The sequence below is a fragment of the Antrostomus carolinensis genome, unplaced genomic scaffold, assembly GCF_000700745.2.
Source record: "Antrostomus carolinensis isolate BGI_N321 unplaced genomic scaffold, ASM70074v2 scaffold3784, whole genome shotgun sequence".
Taxonomy (NCBI): domain Eukaryota; kingdom Metazoa; phylum Chordata; class Aves; order Caprimulgiformes; family Caprimulgidae; genus Antrostomus; species Antrostomus carolinensis.
In genome coordinates, this window is record NW_010311237.1 from 29140 (window position 1) to 54477 (window position 25338).

At 42.0% G+C, this 25338-nt stretch overlaps 1 protein-coding gene across 1 annotated transcript in view; it reads left to right on the plus strand.

Moving 5' to 3' along the window:
- LOC104523921 (integrin alpha-9) overlaps positions 1 to 23535 on the plus strand; it is a gene marked incomplete at its 3' end in the record, with an annotated part of 44429 nt that extends 20894 nt beyond the window's left edge. The window contains exons 6-14 of the mRNA XM_010166650.2: positions 567 to 652; positions 2597 to 2665; positions 5875 to 6012; positions 8159 to 8264; positions 9737 to 9831; positions 12824 to 12914; positions 13482 to 13527; positions 16568 to 16722; positions 23375 to 23535. Coding sequence (XP_010164952.2) covers positions 567 to 652; positions 2597 to 2665; positions 5875 to 6012; positions 8159 to 8264; positions 9737 to 9831; positions 12824 to 12914; positions 13482 to 13527; positions 16568 to 16722; positions 23375 to 23535 — 947 coding nt within the window. The remainder of the gene's footprint in view (positions 1 to 566; positions 653 to 2596; positions 2666 to 5874; positions 6013 to 8158; positions 8265 to 9736; positions 9832 to 12823; positions 12915 to 13481; positions 13528 to 16567; positions 16723 to 23374) is intronic.
- Between the last annotated feature and the right edge of the window lie 1803 nt (positions 23536 to 25338).

The following is a 25338-nucleotide window of genomic DNA, read 5'->3' on the forward strand; positions in this document are numbered from 1 at the left end:
TTGCTTAAACAAAAATATCTTTAAACCATTAACTTCTCTGACCTCTTTGCCTACTGTCCTCCACCTTCCCCCCTGACCAAAAAAGGCACATAATTTTCCAAGCCTTCCTGGGCAGTGATTTTAGCCAAAGGAGGATACTTTTGTCTGGTCAATGTGGGGCAGTTGCTGTCTGATGTGATACTTTCCCTGTGATGATGTGATTTCTTTGCTCTGTTTGTATGTGCCTGTTTCTGTTTTACTGCTTCCCTTTCTGGACTTGCAGCTACTGAACTGATCCCCGAACCTGCTTCATGTGTCCACACGCCTTCCTTCTCTCAGCTTTTGGAAGATTTTTGGAGGGCATGCTGTTGTTTCCCACCTCCGTGAGCTCTTGAGCTGAATATTAGTGCATCTTGGGTGGAACAGTTGCTGAAAGCCAACAGTGTGCAGCCCAGGAGAAGAGTTGAAACCCAATAAGCATGATCCAGCTGGCTGACCCTGTTTCTCAGGCTTTTTCCTCTTGTGGTTTAGTCAATTATTTATTTATTTCCTCTTTTCTCTCCCACCCCACCCTCTTTCCCGCTCAGGATATGCGGTGACAGCAGGTCATTTCTCTCAGCCAACTACCACGGACATTGTAGGAGGAGCTCCCCAGGATGGAGGCATCGGAAAGGTGCGGCTTTTTGTCAAACAATAACGTGGTCAGATGCAACAGGGCAAAAAAGTAATACAGATGCAGTTCCCACATATCTAAGAAGCCAAGATATTTTTGTCTATGGGGTAGTTTTGGAGCACTGTGCAGGGCAGAGGTGAAGTAATCAAATTTTTTCTGCCTCTTCCTCGTGGTGCCTCATGTTTCTTCTCCCTCACTTTCCTCTGTCTCTCACTAAATCCTTGAAAGAGTAATTTTAACGTGACACTGGCAACGTACATTTCACACCACATGTTTAGGATTTGTAAGGTATAGGTATAACTTAAACCTTTCCTGGAAATGAAAAAAAACCAACCAAACAAACTTGGAAAAGAGAGTTTGTCTTCTGCTTGCTTTCTTCATACATTTGACAATGCTTCACATATGGACTGTTCCTATATTGAATCACAGAATTCAACCTGACCTTGAATGTTTCCAGGAATGGGGCATCTACCACCTCTCTGGCCAATCTGTGCCAGTGTTTCACCACCATCATAAAAAATATCTTCCTTACATCTAGTCTAAATCTTCCCTCTCTTAGTTTTAAGACCATTACCCCTTGTCCTATTGCTAAAAAGCCCTGCTAAAAAGTTTGTCCCCATCTTTCTTATAGGCCCCCTTTAAGTACTGAAAGGCCACCTGGCCTTGTAGTTTAGAGACTCTTGCTGTAGTTGCAAAGGCTCCCGTTATGCTCCCGTGGCATGGGATGTGGGTAGCAGGAACACACGGCAAAGGGGTGGTTAAGAGGTGTTGAGTAGAGGACCTTACGCTGAGCAGTGCTGTTGTGCTTTCCACACTCTCTAGTAAGCTAATCCTTTCCACTTCCCTGATAGAAAGTAATTAGCATTGTTGCACTCTTTTCACTGAAGGTGAAGCCAAGACACTTAATGAGGCTGAGTCATTTCTCCAAAGTCACCAGGAGTGTCATTAGTAAGATGGGGTTTGGAGTCATGACACCTGGCAATGTGTTCTTGCTGCTAAACATGCCACTGCAGGACCTGGGGAGTCCTTTATATCTAGAGCAGTTCTCCACAGTAAATCTGTGCTGTGTTCTCGGCTGAAAACAGCTTTGAACTCTCTCTCACCACCTATTAATAACTCGCCACGTATTCAACTATGTCAAGTGCTTGGCTCCACCACATGGCCTTTGAAGTAAGGGATCTCTGTCCTGCAAACTGTGTGAGCACCTGCTAGGCGGGAGCCTGACAAATGCTGGAGGAGTCTCAAACGCTGACTGAGCCAGCCTTTCTGTCGAAGACAGTCTCTTTCTATGAGCCATGTGTTTTAGGTCTTAAATTTTGGTACAAGATCTGTTACTGAACTTGCATCAGTCCTATTAGCCCTGAGAGTTCTCGGTAAAACAGTTTCTCCTGTGGAAATGAGAAATGAATGTACTGTATTTTAATAGTTTTCTGATCTACAGATTGTTTCAGACAATAAATATCACACATGCCTTGGGTGGTCCAGTTGGGATTTCTACACTGACCTTTGCTAAACATTGTGAAGTTTGCAGTGCAGGCACGTGTCCCTGAGAAGGGAAGGCTGGATAAGGGAAGGGGAGCAGGGTTATACCTTCTCAGCCTTTTGCCCTGCTCATTTCCAGGCAGTCTCCAGATGCCACTTGTGTGAGGGTTGGAAAGTTCCTTTGCCAGGTGCTTTTAATTACTCCCATGTGCACATACACACGTGTGTACCAAAAAACTAGGTGACGAGATGCTATTCAAGCATTTCTCATGGCCTGTTCTCATTGAGAACTCTGGTTTATCTTTTAAAAGAAGACTGAGCAATAAAGTGGTCTTGAAATTGAATTTTGGCAATAGCCATGGCAACGATCATGATTTAGATACATAGAGAAAGCACCAATGCTGTACCATTATGTGCATTGTAGTTAGAATGGGTTAACTTTTTTCTTTTTTCACTTTTCAGGTTTATATTTTCAGAACAGATAGACGATCAGGCTCTCTAATAAAGATTTTTCAGGCTTCTGGAAAAAAGGTGAGCTTTTATGTATGTGTGTTTTCTTTCAAGGGGCAGAGAAGGGGGAAATACTGGCAGGTTCATCTCAGAGCATCATTTGCCTTCCACTGCTTCATGAGTTGTCAAGCAAGTTCTGTTTCTTCTCATCCTTCCAGAAGAGTTAAATTTGTTGTACAGACCAGCTGTATGCCCTTTCTCCTGCAGCAATCATGACTACAGTGTCTTCTCAGTGCTCATATGACTGAAATTAAAGGTCTTGCTGAATATCGGACAAGTGATTCTCTTTAGCCTTACACAAATGTAGCAGCAGCTTCTGCTGTTGCCTTCTGAGATGTGAGACATGAGGTGCCAGGTGGGCCTAGACGCAGAGATTTCCTCTTGGTAGATGTTGCTGGGAGATGTGGGTAGGCTGGAGCTTGTGTTAATACACAAAGCCCCACTTTGTTTGTGCTGTGTCCTGCTGTGCCAGGGGGGATATTAGAGTTATGCTGTTGGGGGAGCAGCTTCATTGCCTCAGGAAAGGATGTTTTCCCCCTTCCTGCCATGAATCAGTCCTGTATTTTGCTCTTAGAGCTGATACCCCCCTGCACCATCCCCCATGGAATTTAGCAAATGCTAGTGAGATCCAGCTCCTTCCATGCGATGTTGTGTTTTCAGTGGGGACCAGATTGTGTTCTTCACTGGGGGCTTGCTGGAGATGTGTCACAGGGGAAACAAAGTGGACAGTATGTCTGTCATAGGTAACAACAAAAATTATTTGGGAATAGTGTAATGAGGAAACGATACCCCTTGCCCAGGATTGCCTGTGTTCTCCTGGAAGGAGAGGAAATACAGGAGAAAAATTTGCTGGTGACTTCTGGCTCTCTTCCTGCTACTCTCAGAAGGATCTAAAGTGTTTGACTCTCTCATCAAGTTGGGAGTGTTAGCATGTTTTGTTATTTTTTTCCCCAATAAAACAGTTGCAGTCTTTAAAAACATGCCTGGAATAGGGGAAAACTGCAAGGATGTGTACGTGTGTTTTAGAGCCTCTCCAAAATTTGTCTTTCTCTGCACGAGCAGAATTGCAGACATCTTGAAAGGAAAAGACGTCCCAGTTCATCCAGGGTATCTACTGTGTTTGATTGCTTCCTGTTCATTTCTTTCCCTGTTGACTTTTAAATGTCCCTAAGGATGTGCTCCTGGAGTACTATTCCTCAGCCTAATAAACAGAGCTATCAGGAAGCTTCCAGGTCTCAGCCAAAAAACTTTCCTTTTTCAATTTAATTGTTTTATTCTTAACATGTACCTTAACTAATTAAGTATTTACATTCTTTAAGTACTTCTAGGCTGTCGTCTCCTCCTTCCCCATTAGCATCTGTCTTCTCCAAAGTCTCTAAAATCCAAATGAGAATTTCATTTTAAAGAGCAGGCTGTCCTACATCACCCTTTCTTTGTGTTGTCATTAAAATATAACCAGACGCGCTCAGCAGCGAGCACTGCCTGGAAATGAGCTCTCACAAAATGTTGCGTCCTTCCCAGTGGTGTGAAAGTTCATTGCTCTGACATTCTCGTCAGACAGACGTTAAAAGCAGGCCAGTTTCTTCCTTCCCATTTTTATTGCTGGAGGCTAAACTAGGAAATCAAATACAAACAAGAAAAAAGAAAATGCAGTGCCTTGTTACAAATGTTCAGTGCACAAACTTCAGGTTCTCACAACACCATGAACTCACCCACGCTGCAGACGTACCATGTTGCAGTTAAGTAAATAATAGCCTTCCCCTGAAAACTGCCTGAATACATAGTGAAATGCTTTTCATAACTTTCGCTTCTTACCCATGAGAAATTTGGTTTAAAACCTTAGTGAATTACCAAAAAAAAATAAACAAATAAAAAATCCACAAGGGAACTTAAGCTACAAAATAACTGGAATCAAATGATGTTTGAGGTCTGACCTTAAACCCACATGAACACAAAAATCTGAATTACAAACTGAAACTCTATCCTTAACTCACCCCACTATATATATTTAGCAGCTTTTAAATCTTACAAACTGCACAGAATAGAGTTGCTGCTGCCCATCTCTGAGCGTGCCCAGTAGCTCTGGCTTGTGCATCTAAAGTTACCAGGCGTCGAAGGCTGTGGGTCAGAGATCCACAATGAGGAATGTAAAAGCATGCAAGAAATGCAATTCATTCTTTTTAACCTAAATAATTATTTCTGTAACCTCAATTTTTTTCCTAGTATGTAAACAGCTCTCAATTTCAAATAAGAAGTGGTATCTTTCCAGTTTTCCTGTGGAAGTTGCTTTTAATTTTGAGACTAGGGTTTGTAGTTGGTCTCAAAGAGTATGCCTTGTGGTACCTTGGCAGAAGTGGATTAAATAAGAGTGGAATATCATTCTTGCTTTTGGTTTCCTTTTTTGTGTTTAAATGTGTTTTGAAATTCATTATGTGGGTGCCAGCTGGGAAATTGTTAGCATTTAATGTTAACCCGTATCAAAAATTATGTAATAAAATTAATAAATTCAAGCAATTAAGTTTTGTCAAGCACTAATAACTGGAGATTGAAAGTGGCTTAGGTTTTTTGTGTATCAACTGAAAAGCTTTTATCAAAACTCTTCTTTCTGTGTCAATTCACCTGCCTGTACATGAGAAAAGGCTATGATCAAAACCCACAACCGGTACTGCTATTTGAAGGTGACTGATAAAAATAGATACAAATCAAGCAGGGAAAGATAGCTCACAATCAAGAGGTAATTTTAGATGCCTCTTTTCATAGATACCCTACCTCTTGCCTATTTTTTAAATTTTCTTTATTTCTTTAAGGTATCCCCAGATCATCTGTGGTACCCAGCTCCAAGTCTCTTTAGGAAGTCTGGCACTGGGCATGAATAATCACTAGCCAGGTCTTGGTTTGGGAAACTTATTTCACCTCTTCTTGGGTTTAAGCATTTGACAAGTGAAAGTCTAAGAAAGCTCTTTAAGTGTCTCACTTAATCATGTCCCAGGGTATACATTTTATTCTGTTGATAAAACATCTAAGCTGATGCACTGTTACAGTAAAGTGTTTAATTCCTGCCAGGATTTTCCCCTAAGCTTTCTCTGTAGGAGTACTTGTGAGTGATAAAGCAGCAAGTCATCATTTGAAATTAAAAAAACCAAACCAAAACAACCCCCAAATGCCTAAATGACTTCCTCCTGTGTGTGGGCAGATACTGAATGCTTTGTTGTGACTCGGCTTGGTTACAGATGGGCTCTTACTTTGGCTCCTCCTTATGTGCAGTTGATCTGAACTCTGACGGGTTGTCAGACCTGCTGGTCGGAGCACCTATGTTTTCTGAGATCAGAGATGAGGGTCAAGTCACAGTCTATATCAACAGAGGAAACGTGAGTATGTGCAGGAGATGACTTGGTAAGGGATGAGGGCGTGGGTCTGGGCAGGGTAATGCTACTGTCCTTCTAGCACAGCATGGTGAAACTCCATGTCTCAAATAGTGGGGCTCTGGATGTCTTCAGTAGAGCGTGAAGTCACGGAAAACTCATCTGGTATCATGGTTTTCCAGACACCAGATCACATTCATCACAGAGCTGTGAATCTTTCAAGGAGGTCTGGGAAAGTTTCTGGGTTTATGTTGAAACTTGGTGGTATTTGTGGCTTTACATGGATTTGATGCCAAAACCAAGTAAGAGTCAGCAGCTTTGACTGAGTTTCCTTTGTGTTTTGGGTGGTCACTAGGGCCTACAAAAGTCTGGGGATTTAGGAGATCTTGTGAAGAGAAACCAGAGACTGAATCCATGTTATCTTTACGTTAAGCACCATCTATAGACATTATGGGAAGTTCTTATCAGCTTGTACTGCTGGATTTGCCATGACCCAACATCAGTTTTGGAAAAGTCTGAACTTTCTTGCACTGGCAAAACAAGATCATTCTTATGTTGTATTTACAGGAAAAAAAAATGATTGTTTATGTGTTATTAAATATTTAATATTCAGGTCCCAATCCTGCTGTTTCAAAGGAAGAGTTATAGACTAAAATGAAATTGGTTTGCTTCATCATTATTTTGTGAACTTTAATGTATGGAGTTTGTTTGTGCTAGACTTAACATTCACCACAAGTCCTATAGGCAGCTTTTGGGAGACTTCAGAATTGATTTTGGTGTAAAACTTTTATTTTCTATTATCATTCCTCCTTTAAATGAGCTTCACCTTTTCAGTTTGATCCACAGACTGTCCCACCTCTTACACCGCAGTGTTGCTGCTGGGTCCTCAGGATAGGGTCCAGAACGCCAAGCAGATAATAGCCAGCGTTTTCTGCTCGTAGTGAGAGCGTGCATGACTTAATTTTTATCTTTTATAAAACAGTCAAGAATCTAGTAGGAGTTTCTTATGCTCCTGCAGCAAGAATTACTTGCAGGAGCAATTGCTTGCAGGACAGTGGATTTTATTTTGGGATTTGGACATTTTAAACTCTGTTTCATTCTGCAAGCACCGTTGCTTAAGAGGTTGTTGCAGCAAATCAGAGAAAACTGCGTTATAATGCAAGCATGAATAGTGATGCTACATTTAATATGCCTGTATTTTGCCCTTTTCTGTGAGGACTGCAAAGAAATGAGTTGCGCATACAGGCCTGCCTGTCTCCTCTCCGTGTGTTTCAATTTCATTACGTGGGATTTTCTTAAAGTCAGCAACTCCCCACAGCCAAGACAAAGATTTTATTACATGTTCCAGAGGGCAGTTTACTTTCATTCACAAAGGAAGTAAAAATAAAACAAAAATACCCTTGAGGTGGGTACAGAGTTGGATTGCGTAACTAAATTTTGTCTTCTTGTGGAAATGTTCCTTTTCCCTTGAGGGAAGACTGCAAGAAATTAAACCTTATGTATCTGACCAGAAAGTGGGTGGGCAAGAAATACCAGATCCATATAAGGCTTCTCATGGCATAGGAGTACAAAGCTACTTTATTCTGAACTTTCCTCTGTCTGTTTATTTCATTAAATATCTTTCATTATTCTTCATTTCAGAAGGCTTTTTGGGGACTTTGCTTTAATCCTTCTATCCAATGCTTAAAAAGTTTTCAGATCCAATTGCCCAAATGTTCTTTGCCGAGGGGAAAATTTTCCTTAACTCACTGGAGCTTAGCTGAGTAAGCCTGGACTGAGGATTTCACTCTTCGGGTGTAATCTGCCAGTAGAGCAAGCTCTGGGCTGTTACATTTGAGGCATCTGGAAACCTTCATGAGCTCACCCAGCCTTGTGACTGCGTTTAGTTACATCACTGAGTTATCATTTAGTGAATTTAGCATTTTGGTTATATCACTTAATGCACTCCTTCCTCTATTCCCTCTCGCCTTAAAACTAAAAGACAGGTTAAAAATGCAAATAAATAGGATTTTTAATGCCCAGGTGATCCATTTACAGTGAGGTGAGAGTCAGGCTGCAGCCCTGCTCCAGGTGCTTCCCACAGCGTGTGGGCAGCTCCCATGGGGAAGGCTTGCACCATTTCCCTGACCTCGTTTTATTTCCTGCTTGCTAGGGAGTGCTGGAAGAGCAGCTCATCCTGGACGGTGACGGTGCCTACAACGCGCACTTTGGGGAGAGCATGGCCACCCTCGGTGACATCGATGACGATGGCTTCCCAGGTTGGTGCGATTTACTCCTGGGGCGTTTCTTTGGAAGCACCAGCAGGGCTGGCAGCGCTGCAGATCTCCTCCCATGGCTGGATGCTGTGTGGCATCCATTGATCCTCTGGATCTGACCAGCACCTGGGCTTGTGCTCAGGATAAACGTGCTTGTGTAGGATTTGTGTGCTAAAGCCTTTTGTAGCTGATTGTTCTTGAGCTGGGTCTAGTCTGTGTCCATGCATCTCACACCCCAATCTCACTAACATTGCTTTGCTTTCCTTGCTGTTGCATTTTCTTCTACCCCATATGGTTTAGGCTGTCTAAAAGGCTTTACATACCCACACTCCAAACAAAACAGAAACCTATGTCTGATGGCTTTTCCATTTCCTTATTTCTTCAAGACTTTCCAGTTTTGTTGACATAACTGTGAAGTGCAATTAAGAAGTAGCTTCTCACTCCTGATAGCATGTACTCTAGGAATAATTTCTCTCCTTTGCTTTATTCTACCCCTGCTCCTTTTGCAGGTTACTCAGTGCGAGGCCCCGTGCTGTGATAGCAATAGGTGAGAGCAAAGTGTTGACACTGGCACCTTTTCTGCCCTGATTTCTGGCAGTGCAGATTAAGGACCTCAAAACAAAGCTTGATTTACTCAGTCTGTGCCTGGAATTTATTTCTTCCTGGCCACTCAGAGCATGGTATCCCGTTAAGCCTAACCCAACCTCATTGCAGGTTGCTCTCACAAATGATGGCGTGCTCTTCCTCTGCACTTGGACATGCATTTGTGTCCTCTGGCTGCTGCTGCTGCTTGTGGGTCAGTTGTGGTGATGGGGAGACTTGCAAAGTGAGTTGGATCAGTCTGTGGTATGAAGCCATTGGGAAGACTTTAAGTTTAGCAGCTGTGTAGTCACTAGATCCAATTAGATGAGGAGAACAGGAGGTGGGATCGCTCTTTCTGCAAGAGTTTAGAGTTAAATTGGATCAAATATAACATAAAGGTGCACATTTAGCAGCCTTTTTTTCTTCCTGCCTACCCATTTAATATACCCAGTCTCATTTTGGAGCCTTGGATTTTCAAGCAAACTTAATTTAGTGCTACATTGGCTAAATATTTTGCCAATGCTGTATGGGTTCACAAAGCTGACAAACCCCTGGGTTGGAGATTTTGATATGAAAGGATTCTAAATTAATTTTTTGAGCATGGTTGCGGGTTAATAAATGCACATTTTCATAACAAGCACACGTTTCTAATTGGGCACAACATAGCCATATGCGTGTACAAATTCATATACACTTCTGTATTTGTTAAAGTTTATCTTAACATGAGCTTTCAATTAAATCAATCAAGTTCCTTCTAGCTAGGTTCACATGAGCTGCTGATCATCTTTGTCATGGGGAGCTATTTTCCTATGGGTTGCTGGCTTCTAAAATTAGGGAAAAGTGGGATTAACGGAATGGATTGTGAAATGTTTATAATCTGAACTGTTTTACAGATGTTGCCATTGGAGCACCTAAGGAGGATAACTACATAGGAGCGGTTTACATTTACCATGGGGACGCCAATGGTATCGTACCTCAGTACTCCATGGTATGTGACACTCTTGTTTATGATACCTATCTGAAGTCACCTTCCCAGGGCCTGCAGAAATAAACCATACTTAGGGATCCAACCCAAACCATTCTTTGATTCTATGATCCCTTTATAGGTAGTCTAATCATATCTCTATATCCTTTTCTCAGTCCTGGTTTGAAGATGGCTTCTCCCCAAATTTGTCCATATCGATGCCAGAGAGTAAAATGATGTTAGTAAGGAAATATTTTCCACTGTCTCTTGTTATGGTTATCAGCTGTAGCTCCTTCTTGAAGCAAGCTAAGGCTTGGGGTTTGAATGTCAGTTTTTAGAAACAGTACTGCTACAGAGGAGAAATGAAAACCCTGGAGAGGTTAGGCATACAAATTATGGAGAGGCCAGTAGGGATTTGGAAGGTTGAACTTTCTTCCTGCAGAAGCAGACTTAGTGAGAAGGAAAAGGTACTGAGTTTTGTTTTGTGCCCTGCAGAAGCCTCTTTACCCATCTCATCGCTCCTCTCCTTGTGATGTGACAATATATCACAAGGTTGTTCTTGGGCACCATTCCCCTGGCCATTATTATTAAGTAAAACCTTGGTTGGGATATGCTATAGCATAGTGTGCAGAGATGACACAGTGCCATTTAGCTGCTGTAGCCAGGCATAGAGAAGATAAATTTATGCTTATGCTGCCCAACATGTGTCTCCTAGCCTCTGTCTAGCACACTTCTTTTTTTTTTCAGAGAGCCTGAATCTTCCCTCCCTCTGTGTGTTTGAAGTTCTGGTTGTTTTGTTTTGTTGCTGGGTGGGATCCTTCACAGTAAATCAGTTTAAGCAGAATTAAAGAGTTTAGTGGTTATATTGGAGACTCTTCTAACAGACCATAGAAGTTCAGTCCTTCCTTTTACCATCTATGTGCCATGCGCTGCTTTTTAGAAAAAAGGAAGTTAAATAACTCTTTATGGATACTTCTAAAATGCACTGATGTGTGGCATGTGGAGGATTCTGCCTGTGTCTTGCTGAGAGCCACTGGTTGGGAGGTTCTCTGGTTGTTGAAAAGCCTGGAGCTTTCCAGCTCTGGCTGAAAAGGATCAGATTTTTAATTTTTTTTCTTGTCACTCATGGGAAAATTTTACACTTTTAAAAGAGGCCAGATCAGCAGGGTGGGAAGTGAAACATCCTGCTTGCAATCTCTCCCTCCCCACTGGAGCAAGGCCAGCAGACATGGCTCGTGCCTCTCTGCTTGGTCAGAGGGATGAAGCCCAGCTCAAGAGGGTAGCAGGGTACTGTGGTCATTGACTTTTCATACCATTCCTGTCATTGTCCCGTGTCCTGAGGCACCGAGGGAGCACCACTTACGGGCAGTGTCTCTGCCTATTTCCCAGTGTCTGCTGCAGGGCACCAGGCACACCACTGGTTCATCTCCCATGTGCAACCCAAAAAAAGCTGTGTAACAACTTCAGCTCTTTACCTACCTGCCCTGGATTTGAACCCAGAGGTGAAAGACTTTGTATCTTATTACTATACCCCTGAGCCATCTTAATGCCCTGGATTTCCTTTTTTAAATAAGCTGAGAGAGGTGGAGGGGGGACCTGCAGGGTATATGTTTTCACCCTTTTCATTTTGTTAGCTTTTTCCCTCCCCTTTCCTTGGTTTAAATTGCTGATCAATGTCATTCCCTCATGTCCCTTCAGCAACTTTAGTGGTGGCTATGAGCAGAAGCAGCTTAATTGGTTTTGTGGCCTGCTGTTTTCATTCACAGCGGTTAAAAGCAGAGCAGGATTATACCTCTACTTTCTGGGCTATAATAGGCTGCAGATGTCTGCTGGGATGTTTGCAAACAGGATTTACCACCCTAACTGGGATACCCCAAAAATGTGATGCAAGTGTAATGTGGGGAGGAAGTTACTTGCAGTTATTTTAATCTTATCTGCCCACGAGTAGGAAAAGGAGATCTGTACGCAGTGGAGCACTGGTTTCCATTTAAACTGGCTGTCAGGACTGCAGGATGTCTTTCTTCCCCTCAACGTGTCCTTTTTTTCTATGGATTTCCTGTCTGACCTTTTGTCCAATATTATGTCCTTTTATGGGAGGGCCAGGAAAAGCTGGTCGCATGTCACAAGCTGTGTAGCACCACCAACAGCCTCAAAATTACTTCATGGGATAGGTTTCCTCTGACTGTAACTTCTGCAGTCAGAAACTGGTTTCAGTTCAGGTCTTGCATCGGTGGCCCAGCATAATGAACAAGAGCTGGGAGACATCTCATTACCTTCTTAGAAAATTAGATTTTTATATATTAATTTGCTTCAGACAAAGGTATTTACAATTCAAAATGTTTAGAGAAAGTTTTTGCATTAGTAATTAAAAAAAAAAAAAGAAGCTATGTTAGAAGTTAATTAATCTTTGCATTGAAGGGGTAGAAGTGAGATACAGCTTCCAAACTGACACAAAATATTGCATAATAGCTGATGGAAACCAGAATTTCCATATGGAATGAAGATTAATCATTTTGACTTTGAGTATGCTGGCAAACTTTCTGAAAAGGAATGGTCGTGCAGGATTTTCTGTTCAGTTAATCATGACTTTTGTTAAGATGCTGCTTTTGTTTACCGAGATGAAGGTAATAAAAAAAAATAAAAAAAATCTCTTGGGTGCAGTTAAATTTCCTCTCCCCCCTGCAAGAAATCTGTTTGATGTGTTCTTTATTTTGCTTGGGTCTGCATGAGGGTTGTAATGCAGGTGTGGTTTTTAATCCAAGTCAACTGGCCTCCTCCTAGCCCAGAGCAGAAGGGCTTCCTGCAGTCGCCAGCCTTCCTGCTCGGGGCTGCGTGGGTGAAGTGCGAGCCTGCAGATGTGCAGCACTTCCAGCCCATGGAAAAGAGCCCTGGTGACCATGAAAATCAGGCTTGAAGGGGTTTATTTGTTTTGTGGGGGTGTTTTTTTGTGTGTTTTTTTTTTTTTTTAAGAGGATTCTTTGTGTTACTGATTTCACTGGTGTGTTTTCTGCTGCAGAAGCTGTCTGGGCAAACAATAAACCCAATGCTACGGATGTTTGGCCAGTCCATATCGGGGGGAGTCGATATGGATGGCAATGGTTATCCAGGTATGTTTGCTACTCTGGCAGTGAGACCACTGGGGAAATGCAGCAGCAGGCTGAGAAAACAGCAAGAGCTGGTTGTTTCCAGGTTGTTGGTTCCTGCTATTGTGGGACTCTGATGAAGTTGAGCATTTTCTTCCTTTTCCCCTCCTTTATTTGAAGCTCCTGATAAGAATTTGAGCCAATTGCTGATTCAGGTGTTTGGGCAGTCATGACAAAGGACTGAGATACTAAAGTAGAGGATTTCAGTATCTGACCGAGGATGTAATTGTCTTGGAAGTTCTTCAGTCATGATGACAAACTTAAAAAACATATTTTAAAATGTAGACAATAACATAATAGTAAGAATAAAAACCAAACAATGAAGTAGAAGTGATGTCACAGGCATAATACTCCAGTTATAATACTTATGACTTAATGATATTTCGAGGGACCAACTGGCTGATTTAAGTCAGAAAAATGCTTTTTTTTTTTTTTTTTCCCCAGATATAGTCTCTGTAATTTATCAATTGACTTGAGAGATCTGAATTCTGTGTCTCCTTTGTAATTGTCTCAATGTTACAAAAATTTCAGATATGACCGTTGGAGCCTTCTTGTCAGACAATGTGGTACTTCTGAGGTGAGTTCAATAAATTTTTAATCCATTGTCGTCTTCTTTTTGTGTCTGTTTTCTGTTTATATCTTATATGGTCTAAGTCCTCCACCACACTGATTTTCTCCCTAGCTTATTGTGGTCAGAAGAAGCAAGCTGGGTTACTTTTTCAGCAAGATCTTAGATGTGGATGGTGTCAAAGAATCACAGCACGATCTAATTTAAACTATGTAGTGAGAGACGACAATACGTAGGACTCCCAGGGCTAAAGAAGAAATCAACGGGTTACAGCCGGAAGGAGATGTGTTGCATCTCAGTGCCTTTTTAGAAATATTGCTCTGAATTTGTGAGAAGGCTTTTTTTATTGTTTTTACATTTGCATAAAGTAAATAAATTATGATTTAAGGGAATGCAGTGGAGCAAAAAGCCAGCTGCGAATGATGCCAGGACGTAAATTTGCAAGTTATAATGGGACGCAGAGTGAAATAAGAGTCTTCAGGGAAATGAAATATGGAGATGTTTGCAATGCACGCAGGATTTGGGCTGCTGTTTCGAATGTGTGAGTTAAATGCAGTTGCTTGTTTCATCTGGTGGAGAGAGGGGTGACAGGGTGGTTCACCAAACTATGGAGGTGGAGGCTTAAAGTAGGAGCAGGCTTGAGATACACAGACCTGAGGAAGAGAATGGGAAGTTTGAATTTTGCTAGTAGCTCCCTTGTTACACTTGTTAATTTTTAACAGAAAAACCCTGTCAATACCTAGATGTCATTAGAAGTAGAAGTTACTAGGGACTCCTGCATCTTGATGGAAGGGACAAGAATGTGGTGGGACTGGCAAGACAAATGCTGGAGCTGCAGAATGGATGTGCCAGCTTGCTTCCTGTTCAAGGCAGGAAAAACTTGTCGCTGTTTCCATTTGAAGCAATTACACAAAACAAACAGAAAAAGGAGAAGGCGGCAAGAAATGCTCTTGATGATCAGTGTGGCAGGTGGTCAAGTCTTCTAAAGAGTTTTCTGTTCCTTCATTGTGCACACAGAGGAAGCCATTTGCTGCTTCCGTGAAAAGGCGTGCCATGCCCCAGGTGGGATCTCGCAGCCCCACATCTCTGAAACCACTAAAAAGAAAACTGTGCATTTTTCTCCTGCATTGTTGTTACTTGCATTGGGAGGACAAGGAGATCTGAAAGGCTTGCTGTGATATTTAAAACAACACACATCTCAACAGCTTGGTGACCTCCGTCCACACGTTCAGCCACCACCTGTGCGTTTCAGAGGAGTTTAGTACGTTACTGACTGACTGTGGGCAGCCCGATTAATTGGTGCTACTGCCAATTTAAGAGCGTGTCACTCTTGCTGTTTAGATTCAGATCAGGATAAAGAAATCAGCTTTTCTTTTTTTTTCCCCTCACCCCTCCAGAAGCCTTTGTGAAGTCCTTTGGCCAAAACCAACAAACGTCGTGCCAAGTGACATTAAAGGCTTTGGTGGAAGCCGCGGTGACTTGGGGGCGGATTGTTGTCGTTGTATTGCTCGCGTGTGTGCATGGCCATTTGACAGATGCATTGGGGTTTTTTTTTCCCCCAATGAATAACCAAGTGAGCTAACATTAGAGAAAAATCACATGGTGCATTATGGCTGGAGAAATATTTTTTTTTCTAGGAGAAATATTTTTCTAAATCAACTGTGTCATTTACTTTTTTATTTTTCCTGAAGCATTTGGAAAGAGTTTTTTTCCAAGGTGTGAAATAATCCTAGGAAGTTCACTCTTTTTCCTCCTTTTTCCTCCCCTCTCCCTACTGTATATATTTCTAGGGTTAGCATTTCATCTTCATCCTCCATCTCAAAAGGCAAGCTTGCACTGTTATTTCAGGCTGTGGTAAAAGAGTCTGAGCAGCTGTCTTGGGAGATTGATGTGAATCTTGTTCCAGTCGATATGAATTAGGTATAACCACAATCCCTGCTCTCTTCTTTCCCCTCTTCCCAGCCTCTAAATTAAGTGGCTTGTGGAGTGAGTCGTGAAGTGGTTTGCTTACATGGTCTGGCCTTGCACGACTGCTGGGGCTTACCTTAGAAGTGAATCTGCTGCTTGCCTCACTTTATTAATTTATTTATTTATTTATTTATTTACTACTGGAGTTGGTTTTGGAAGAACATGTTCATGTTGAACATGTACAGAATTGAAACCATGAAGAGTAACACTCATGAATTTTTGGGCTGAAATCTTGTGCTGGGGATGGCTCAGGAGAGCCTGAGTTTCTGGGCTGCTTTTCCTAACCAAGCTAGTGGAGCTTCTGTGTTGCGTGAGAGAGGAGACTCACCTGGGCCTTGATAGCACTTGGCTTGCTCTATGATTCTGGTTGAGGTCTTCTTCAGCTGTGAATAGTCATAGCAAAAACCCAGTGCTGGAGTTGTAAGGGTGGAAAGCTGTCAGTCACAGTGCGCTGGGTAACTCCTGAAACGAGATTCAGCAGCATGAAAAGAGTATTCAGTCCTCACCACTTGCCAGGAGGGAATTAGGCAAATGTTCCCTCCTCTAGAAAACATGAGTGTGGTGTCTCTTGTCCCTCTTACACTGTCAGAAAAGTTATATATGAATCTGTCTCCTATCCCTGTGCTCCACCTTTGACTTTCAGGGCACAAATTTGACTGTAGAGTCTGTAAACCTACAGTCTCTGCTGTTCCTGACCATCCAGGCTGCTTAGCAAGCAGTCTCATGTGCTTGTTGTTCTTGGTTGTCAATGTGCTCATTTCATCATCCTCTTCAGTCATCAAGGTTTTACGCAACTTTTGCTGGAGGTGATTACTATTACTATATTATCAGTTTCCCCAGCTGCCTGCCTGTGGCCTGTATCTGAGCACTGAATTTCAGGCTGATGCCATGGTTCTCATTCAGACACGAGTAGTTCTTGCCAGCCAGGTCAACTGCTAATTTATCTTACATTTCAAAAGCGCTGTCTTATTTTTCACATCTGCTTGAAATTGTGTGGTTCACTAAATGTACTTTATTTGCCTTTGGCTGAGAAACTTCCCTCTGAGTGGTTACTCAGTTCTACTTCTCTGTTGATCTCTAGATCCAGGCCTGTCATTACAATGGATATCACGATTTTCCTGCCCACGTCCATCAATATCACAGCTCCTCAGTGCCACGATGGCTTGCAGCCGGTGAACTGCCTCAATGTCACAGCATGCTTTCGCTTCAGTGGCAAGCGTGTGCCTGGAGAAATAGGTAAGGTACTTGCTAGCAGGTTGACCTGGAGTTGAGGGCTCCCTTTTGGAGTCAGTAACAGAGCTTTTATGTGAAATAAATTGTTTCAAGGTGATCTGGGCTGTACAATTCCAGAAAGTTGGAGGCTTCCTAGGAACTTTAATGGGCATGTTTGTACCTTCTGATGAGGCCGATATAAATAATGGGGCAACTTCTTCCTCAGTGAAAGGAGGGAAATGTGTCTTTGGGCTTACTGCAAGGACAGAGAACACATGTAATTGATGCTTTGTAAGTTCATACTCCCTGTTTACGTCTTAATAACACTTCTGTATCCATATCCTCTATCAGTGTTATCAGAAACCAGGTGTGATTTGCTGCAGATGAATAGTTTTTGAAAGTCTACAAGGAGCACTATAAATCTGAATTCCTACCAGACATGAGGAAATCCTTTTCTGTGCATCAGTTTACTTATCTGTAGAATTATTTTATTATTATTATCAGTATTTTACTGATGGTAAGAATATCTTCCAGGTTAGTTAGTCTCTGTAAAACACACGGAGTTTTTCAGGTGAATGGAATTGCATAAAGTGTGTAATTGTGCACTCTTTTGCATCTTGAGTGCATTAAAATGTTACTTATGTCTTTTGCATCCCAGTGTTTACAAGTCTTAGATATTGTCTGAGGTGTTATGGGGTAGATACAGCATTTGTAAATATTGTAAGGTCTGGGTTTATCTGGTTCAGTCACCATTTTCACCTTTGCCATGCTTTAGGAGTGGCAGAGGACCTGCAGTGTGTGGCTCAGGGCAGATACCTCAGCCTCACAGCATGCTGTGTCTCTGCAGTGGGTCTGATGAGGAAGAGAAGAAAAAGACTTCTTGTCATTCACATGGAGTGAGAACTACAAGCTGCTTGTTGAAGTTGCTCTCTGCAGCTTGTCACATTATTACATGAACAGCTGAAAAAAGTGGAGTGACTAAACTTAAGATTCCTCTGGGTTCTAACATATTGGTTCAACTGAGACTTCAGTTTCTGGTTTTGTACTTTTTCCTTCCCTGTAGATGATGACACTCAACAGACAAATACATGCTTTGATAAAGTATTTTTTTTACTGCCTGCTACTCTGTTAGTTAAGAAAACACTGAGCTCTGAGTACTCCAGGGGTGTTAATTCCTTTCTGAAAATCACTGAATAGATTTTCTGAATATCTAGGTTTTCTTATGTTCCTGGGAGTACTGTTTAAAATGTTTCCTTTGCTTTAATTTCATATCTCTGGACCTATGGCTAAGAAGTGGCACTAAAAAGTGCCTTTTTTCCCAATCTAAATATTTGTTCCCCTTGTTTGCAAAAGTCCTATCTTTCTGCTTCATCATGTCTTGTAAGAGCCAGCTGAATTCCTCTGTGTTGTCATACAAACTGTACTCACGATGATTTATTGTGGTGAAAGCACATGTGCATCTTCTTTGACGAGTAACATCCATCTCTTTACATGGGATTTTTTTACTATTAAGTAGATTATTATAAAACTTCCAACCATTGTCCTTTTATACAATGCTTCGAGCAGAGTGATTTGTCTTGAAGACATTGCAGCCAGAACTATCTGACTGTATAAAACCCCTTGGGGATATGATTTGGATAAAATATCTCAAATAGGCTTTCAATTTGTAATCTAACAGTCAGGCCATTTTAATTATATCGCAGTTGAAGAATGTCAATTAACAAAGGGTGGAAGAATTCATGGAAGTATTGCAACAGTTCCTCTCCCACTTGGTTAAATGTGGGGGGGGGAAATAGAATATCCCTGGAAGTACATCATTGTCCAGTTCAGACTCTAAAAGGCATATGAAGGTGTTAAAATGCTGTGTCAAAGTTTTGTGGCCAAAAGTATTGGGATAGTTCTGGTTTTGGATGTCTGGGGGTGGTATATTAAGTCAGACAGCGAGAACAGTGCTCACTGGGAACGCTGCTCTCCTAAGACTTGTCAATGTGGATGCTCAAGACTGCTGCTTACTGGTGAAAAGCTGGGCCTTGCTCTTCCTTTTGGGCAGCTGAAGTTGGTCACCTACTACACAATGTTTAGGAAGTCCAGCTGAACATGCAGGCAGCGTTCTTCTGTGGCAAATGTGCGACTTCAGTGCTTTTTTGAACGTGTGGTTATTTCATTAACTAGCATGTGCAGGAAAGCTGTCTTCATCTAACCCTGCCTCACACTTGCATATAAACCTTCCTCACCATTTTTTTTTTTCTAGTGTTAGTTGCACTACTACTGGTCATGTAACAGCCATTTGAGGGTCTGTGTTGGTTGGTACTGCTTGATACTGCCAATGACAGTATAATTTCCATCTGTTTTGTGGATACAATTTGCAGGCTACGGTCTTCAGAAGTATGAATTTATTGCTGAAATGGTTTCGTCTGAACAAAGAGCCATGCCCAAGTGAAGTATGTGCTCTGCACTCTGTGCCAGACATTGTCTGACCCTTCACTTTGCCTCCGCCCTTGCTGGAGAGCTGAGTGTCTAGTCCTACGCCCACCAACAGAGACAATCTCTGGTACATCTTGGATGTGTGAGAAAGACAGAATTTTAAGTTTTCACTCTTTCATCTTTGAATCTCACTGAGGCTGTTTCTCCCTCACCTGAGGGCCATTGCTTTGTATCCCCTGGGGTCTCTATCTGCAGGAAAGGTGGGGATGAGAGAAAGGCCTGTCCTAGTATGGATGAGCAGGGTTCAGCCAGTTCAGAACTTGTGCTTCTGGGTGACCAGGACAAGAAAAGAGAGGCTGCTGGTATCTCTGTGCATCAAGTGCTGTTACTGCATTCGTCTCCGTGGGAGAATGCATATAAACTTGTGCTCACAATCTGGATAATTTCCTCAACAAACAGCAATAATAGCAATAATGGGTAAGAACTAGGTGAATTCTAAGTGGCTATGAAATGAAGGTTTTTGGGCATTTGTCTAGAGTTAGGCAGATACGTTATAAACTTCTTCAAAGTTTCTTGTGTACTGTTCACTTCAGGGGTACATTGCTTGTGTGTTGATTCATTTCTAGGGTGGTCTTCATGTCCCAAATACTGTTGCCTAAAAGACTGCTGTGAGATTTAGTGTGGGGTAACGAGTTGCTTGACATTTTTGCTCTGTTTGGATACATTTCAAGGACTGAAGAAAGATGCCTGATCCAAAGCCTGATGAAAGTGGACACTCCTCTTCTTACCTGTATTTTGCTGTCGTTTTGTGCAGGAGTATTATTTCTGTCTGTCTCTCATTTTTCCAGTCTCCTTGGATGCAGACAGTGCTACTCACTGAATGCCTCAGAAGCAGAGATGCTGTAGGGATGTGTTCAGTGCATGCCTGGAGCATTGAGGATGGCTCCCTGCTTGGAAGCTAGGGACAACACTAATGAGAAAGGATTTGAAACAAACTTTGAAGTAATGGGAAAAGGAAAGCTTTTTGGAAGATGACTTGGAGAATGTCCTGTGTGTGTTGTCATTTGCTAAGGCAATTTTTAATACTTTCCTTACTTAAAAGATTTTCTCAGCGAGCAAAGTTCATGAATCATTTTCCCCTCTTAATTACTGGTGGAGAAGGCGAAGAAACACATTCCTTTTCAATGGCTTTTTGTTATTATTTAGTAAGTTCTTTATTTTCTCCATGTGGTGCCTCCCCCACCCTGCTGTGAATCAGTACTATAGCTAGTAGTTTAACAAGCCCTTACGGATGTGCTTATTCCTGCCGAGCATTTTACTGCCTGTTTTTTGTGTGTTATAGCATCAGCTGAGTGGGTGATGAAGGGATGTACGGGTGGCTGGTGGTGTGTAACCCCTCCATCAGCACAGCCAGCTGCAATTCCCATTTTAACTCATGGGTTACCACTGCCTGACTTCAATCCCTCCTCGCTCCTCTCTGCTTCAGGGCTGCCTTCAGCCCTGTGGGGGGATGACTCTTGCATCATGAGTACCTATATGACACTTCAGATGAAAATCTGTTGTAAAATGCCTGCTGCCATTCACTTGGTGTGTCTGTTACTGGCTGAAGTAACTCACCTGGTCTGCTGGCTGGCAGTCCTCTTGCAGGTATGACCAAAAATTTTCTCAGAGGGAGCTGTTATTGAAGCTTTTAGGTATTTAACTTCAGTTATGGAAAAGGAATAGTCATTAGAAAAATCAAGCCCTTCATCTGAGCTCATCAAATCCATGCCAGAGTTTTATTTTGATTGTGTGAAGTTGGGTGGGCAGATCCCCAGAAATATTTCTAACCAGATGTGCTTAAAGCCACTGGATAAATATTTGAAGGCATTACCTGCAAGAGTTAATTTGCTAGCAAAAACTTGCCTCCTGATCTCCTACATGAGAAACTTACATCACCAGCAGTGCTGAGTTTGGCCAGTTATCTCCCCACCCTGGTTGCTTTTTGGATGCTGGGGGGAGGGAAAAAAAAACCTTACTCATGATATTTCAGTTTTTCCACTGATGTGACAACATAATTGGATATAACATAGAAACAAGTTGTCAAAATAAAGGGGAGGCAGCGAGGAGGATGGGAGCTGCACTGCTTGATTGAAAACATCCACTGCCATTCCGAAGAGACGGTAGCTGGGAGGGCTTTGCTGGGAGGCCTGGTACGGGGCTCGCGTTGGGACGCGTCTCCACCTCCTCGCCTGCAGCGAGGAATTGTTCAGTGTCAGTAATACTTTGTGCTTCCTTCAGAAAGCCTCCGAGCCTCCCCTGGAAGCTCTGCAGCCCTGCCTTCCTTTGGTGCTCCTCCTTTGAAGAGGGCTGTGTCTTCTTGCGGGGTTTTGCCTCTGCCCACGCAGGGCCTGGGTTTGCTAACGGGTTTCCTTGTCTTTATTTTTGGGATGCCGGTGCAGATCTCGGCATGCGTGCGAGCACGTGAGGTCTTGAAAGTGGAAAGGAGACAACTGGGGATGGGTGTGGGATGTGCAAACTTTAAAAAAGAAAAAAAAAATTGAAGAAAGAGATTTTTAACAGGCTAAACCCTGTTTTTCTGTTTAGGTGGTGCTCTTTAGTGAGACTGAGCAAACACCACTTCAGTGGGAGTTTTCAGTGCTAAGCTTGCCAGAGTTTGAAACACTTTCAAGGTATTATCCTTCTAAGCAAGTGATTCTGCCAAAAGCAAGCAAAAGAAGTTCAGGTGGAGCCCTGCGATGGTAGTTAGGCTGATTCCTCAGCTGTGGCTTTTCTTACTACCTAGGGTATGTCTCTGGTTGCTTTGTGTGGAATTCTGACCAAGCTTTTAATCAGAATGCAAGTCACTGCAAATGGAAGCGAGGATGGTTTGAATTATGTGAATTATGAATGTTCACAGAGAATTTTGCACCAAGTTTAACAGCGTCATTAAATAAATTCTTCAAAGTAGTGAAATTTTAGTGGAGGAATGATTGGAAGTGATAGCATTGACAGCAGTGTTAATTTAGAGAGATGAGGATTTTCATTGATTTAAAAAAGACGCGGCACCACAAAACCAAATAAAAACACAACAAAACTCAGCAAAGACCCCTTGCTGAAGTTTGGTATAGAAGACCTCAGTCCAGGAATGTGTTACATTCACATTGATTGTTTATAAAATTCTGGCTTAAAAATAGTTTACATTTATGAGAAGCATATTATCTGGCATCAATCATTTAGGACTTATAAATAAAAGCCAAAGCCATAATTTGGCAAGCGCTCTACGTACATAATGAATCAAGGCAGGAGCTGGTGCTGGCTGTCGTTTATGAAGATTATCAACTAATTAAGCTATTTATAGTGAGCCAATCTCCTGGTATTCCCATTGTTGTCTTGATAACAGTTGAAACCAATACAGGCCGTGGTCTGTGACGAGTGAAAGGACCTCACAGCCAGTGTTTCCCTCATCTGTAGACAGCAGCAGAACAAGCGTTCACACTTCTGTTGCAGTTTCATTGTTCCAGTTGTTGTTGTGTTTACCAGAAAAAAAAAAAAAAAAGGTACAGTCAGCTTGGATTATTCAATCACTGTACGATTACTTCAGGTAACAACTAAGTTTTCTTTTGGGCACAGATACTTCCAGTTACAAACCCAACTGATTGTGTTAAGCTACCTATCCTGGAGAACAGCAGGAAACAGGATTTACAGAGATACAGCTCATTAGTCTCTGGGTATGTCTTCTATAAACTGCCAGGGAGGAGTAACATCTAAGAGGGGGATACTGAGTGCGAGGTGGCAACCTCTAGTTAAGGTCTAAATTCTAAGGTGACTGCAAATCAATATGACTAATTGTCAGGAAACACCACATCCTGGTTGACATTCGTGTGGTTTGTGCTATTCTAGGAGGAAAACAAAGCTTGAGGCTGCTGTTGTTGCTTATGTTGTTTGGGTTTTTTTTGCTTTTTCTGTTAGCAACGTAGTTTAAGCATCTCTTGTTTCTTTGTTAGTAAGTATACATGTATTTTTACACATCATTTCCTATGGGAAAGGATGGGCTGGGGAACGTAGCGACACAAAATCTGGGAATACGTCAGTAATTGGATTTGGTTTTGTGCAGCCACAGGAAACATAGTGATTGATTGAGGGCCTGCAAGGGTTGACCTTGCTTCAAGCACACATGTCCTGGGGGCAACAGGATCCATTGATAGGTGGCTAAAAAATAACTATTGTTCACTGACATCCTTTGTTTTCTTCTTCTTCCTTTTTAAAACAGGTTTGAATTATAACTTGACTGCTGATGTGGCAAAGAAGGAAAAGAGCCAGCAACCCAGAGTTTACTTTGTGACTTCTGGAGAGACAGTGGGGCAGATCACAGAGAAGTTACAACTGTCCTACATGCAGGAAAAGTGTGAGCATTACCTAGCTTATGTCAAGGTCAGTTCATTCCTGTCCTAACTTATGTTGGCCTCACTGCAATTCCACTCTGTTATTTAAAATACTCAACCAACTAAAGTGGTGCTCCGTGGTGTCAGATGTTCTTTGTTTTCCTGACAGGTGGATAAAGTTTTTTGGGTGGAAGCTCAGAACGTCTTGCTTGGCATGATTTGTTGGTCTTGAGCACCTTTGGGTCTTCAAGACCTGGTGGCAGGAATATGTGTTTTATTTACTTTTGATCAAGCGCATTTGTGGGGAATTTCTTTCTTCTTTTGGCTTGGTTCGTTGCTATGTTCATTATACTCAAAATAAGGAGGCAAAGTTTTGTTTTGGCAGGAGCAACAGGTTTAGTTTTGTGTAAGGTCTGATTTTACAAGGGGCTGGTGATGCAGTCTGCATGGGAATGGCAGGATAACGTGGGGTCTGTCCTGAAGGAATTGGGCTCTTGGGTTTGAAGAGCACCTTGGATTTCACCTGAGCTTGAAAATAGCAATGAGATGACTTAACTTCACATTTGTCATGGTCCTAGGGATATAGAAAACACTTTTCAGACATGCTGGGATGTAGAGAGGGTCTTGTTCTTCCTGTGACAAACTCTTCATCCAGGGTCTGCTAGGACTGTAGTTATCTTCACTTGGCAGCTGTTGCTGAAGAAGTGTCACCCAGGTGCCATTCTGTTTGCAAAGTAAGCACAGTAGTTTTCCTTTCAGCTGAGAAATGTGTAGAATGGATTTGAAAATTATATAGGAAGGAGATTTATCTTTTAAACCATGTGTGTCTTACAAGCTCTAATCTGTATCACCAGTCTAGAGGGTTGTGTGGCTGAGTTTCATATCCTCCTTACTGAAGGACATCTTCCCATAATATGACCTAAATTCATTGGATGTCACTTGGCACTGTCTTGTTTTGAGAATCCAACAGGTCCAGACATCCCTAAATGTATAAACTTTTCCAGGAAGCTTCTTTGTACCTAAAAACTGTGAGAACAGGAGATAAAATTAATCCTTTGACTTTATCAACATTTTGTGCATGGCTGCTGAGAGAAAATAAAATAAATAAAGGGACCACCAAGGAGGAAATTATGTCCTGCTAAGTTGTGTGGATCTCTGGGAACAGACTAGATATCTTCAGTGTTTTATTTTTTTGGTTTCTGGAACAACCTTTACTTTCTGTTGTGGAAAAACTCATTAAATAAAATGTGGACATATGAGATTACCGTTACTTAGAAAATGTGGCTGGGAGTTTACTCATTCTGGTCTTTCTCAAATGAACACATCTGGTTAGGCTTTGATGTATTGAGTTCAGGTGAAAAGGAGCATGTCCCTTTCTATCTTAACCCAGTAATGTTTTCTTTCACATTAGTCCTGTTGTAGTTTTTGGGTACTGCACAGAATTAGTTAAAGGGCTTCATATGCCCAGGAAGCTATTTTATTGTAGCATTTCTAGCTCATGTTGGGAATGCACAGGTAAGAACTGTTTTTTTTCTGGAGAATTCCTGGGAAACTTGACTTTTCTAGGCAAGAGAAACAATACCAACAGCTTAAAGCAAACCAGCTGGTTAACAAGGCTACTGGCTTTCTATATGATATAAGCAGCTATTTTTCCCAGTTGGAAGAATAGCAGGAAGTGTTTGTTCATGTAAGGGAGAATGTGGAGTAGTGGAGAAAGATAATCCCTGTGCTTTCATGGGAAAGGTGATATGATCCACGAGGCTACATGACATTAGAAAGATCAAAGAGAGCCCTGCAGACTCTGGAGGAGTGGAAATGGGATCATGATCTTTTGCTGCTACCCTTAAGTAAC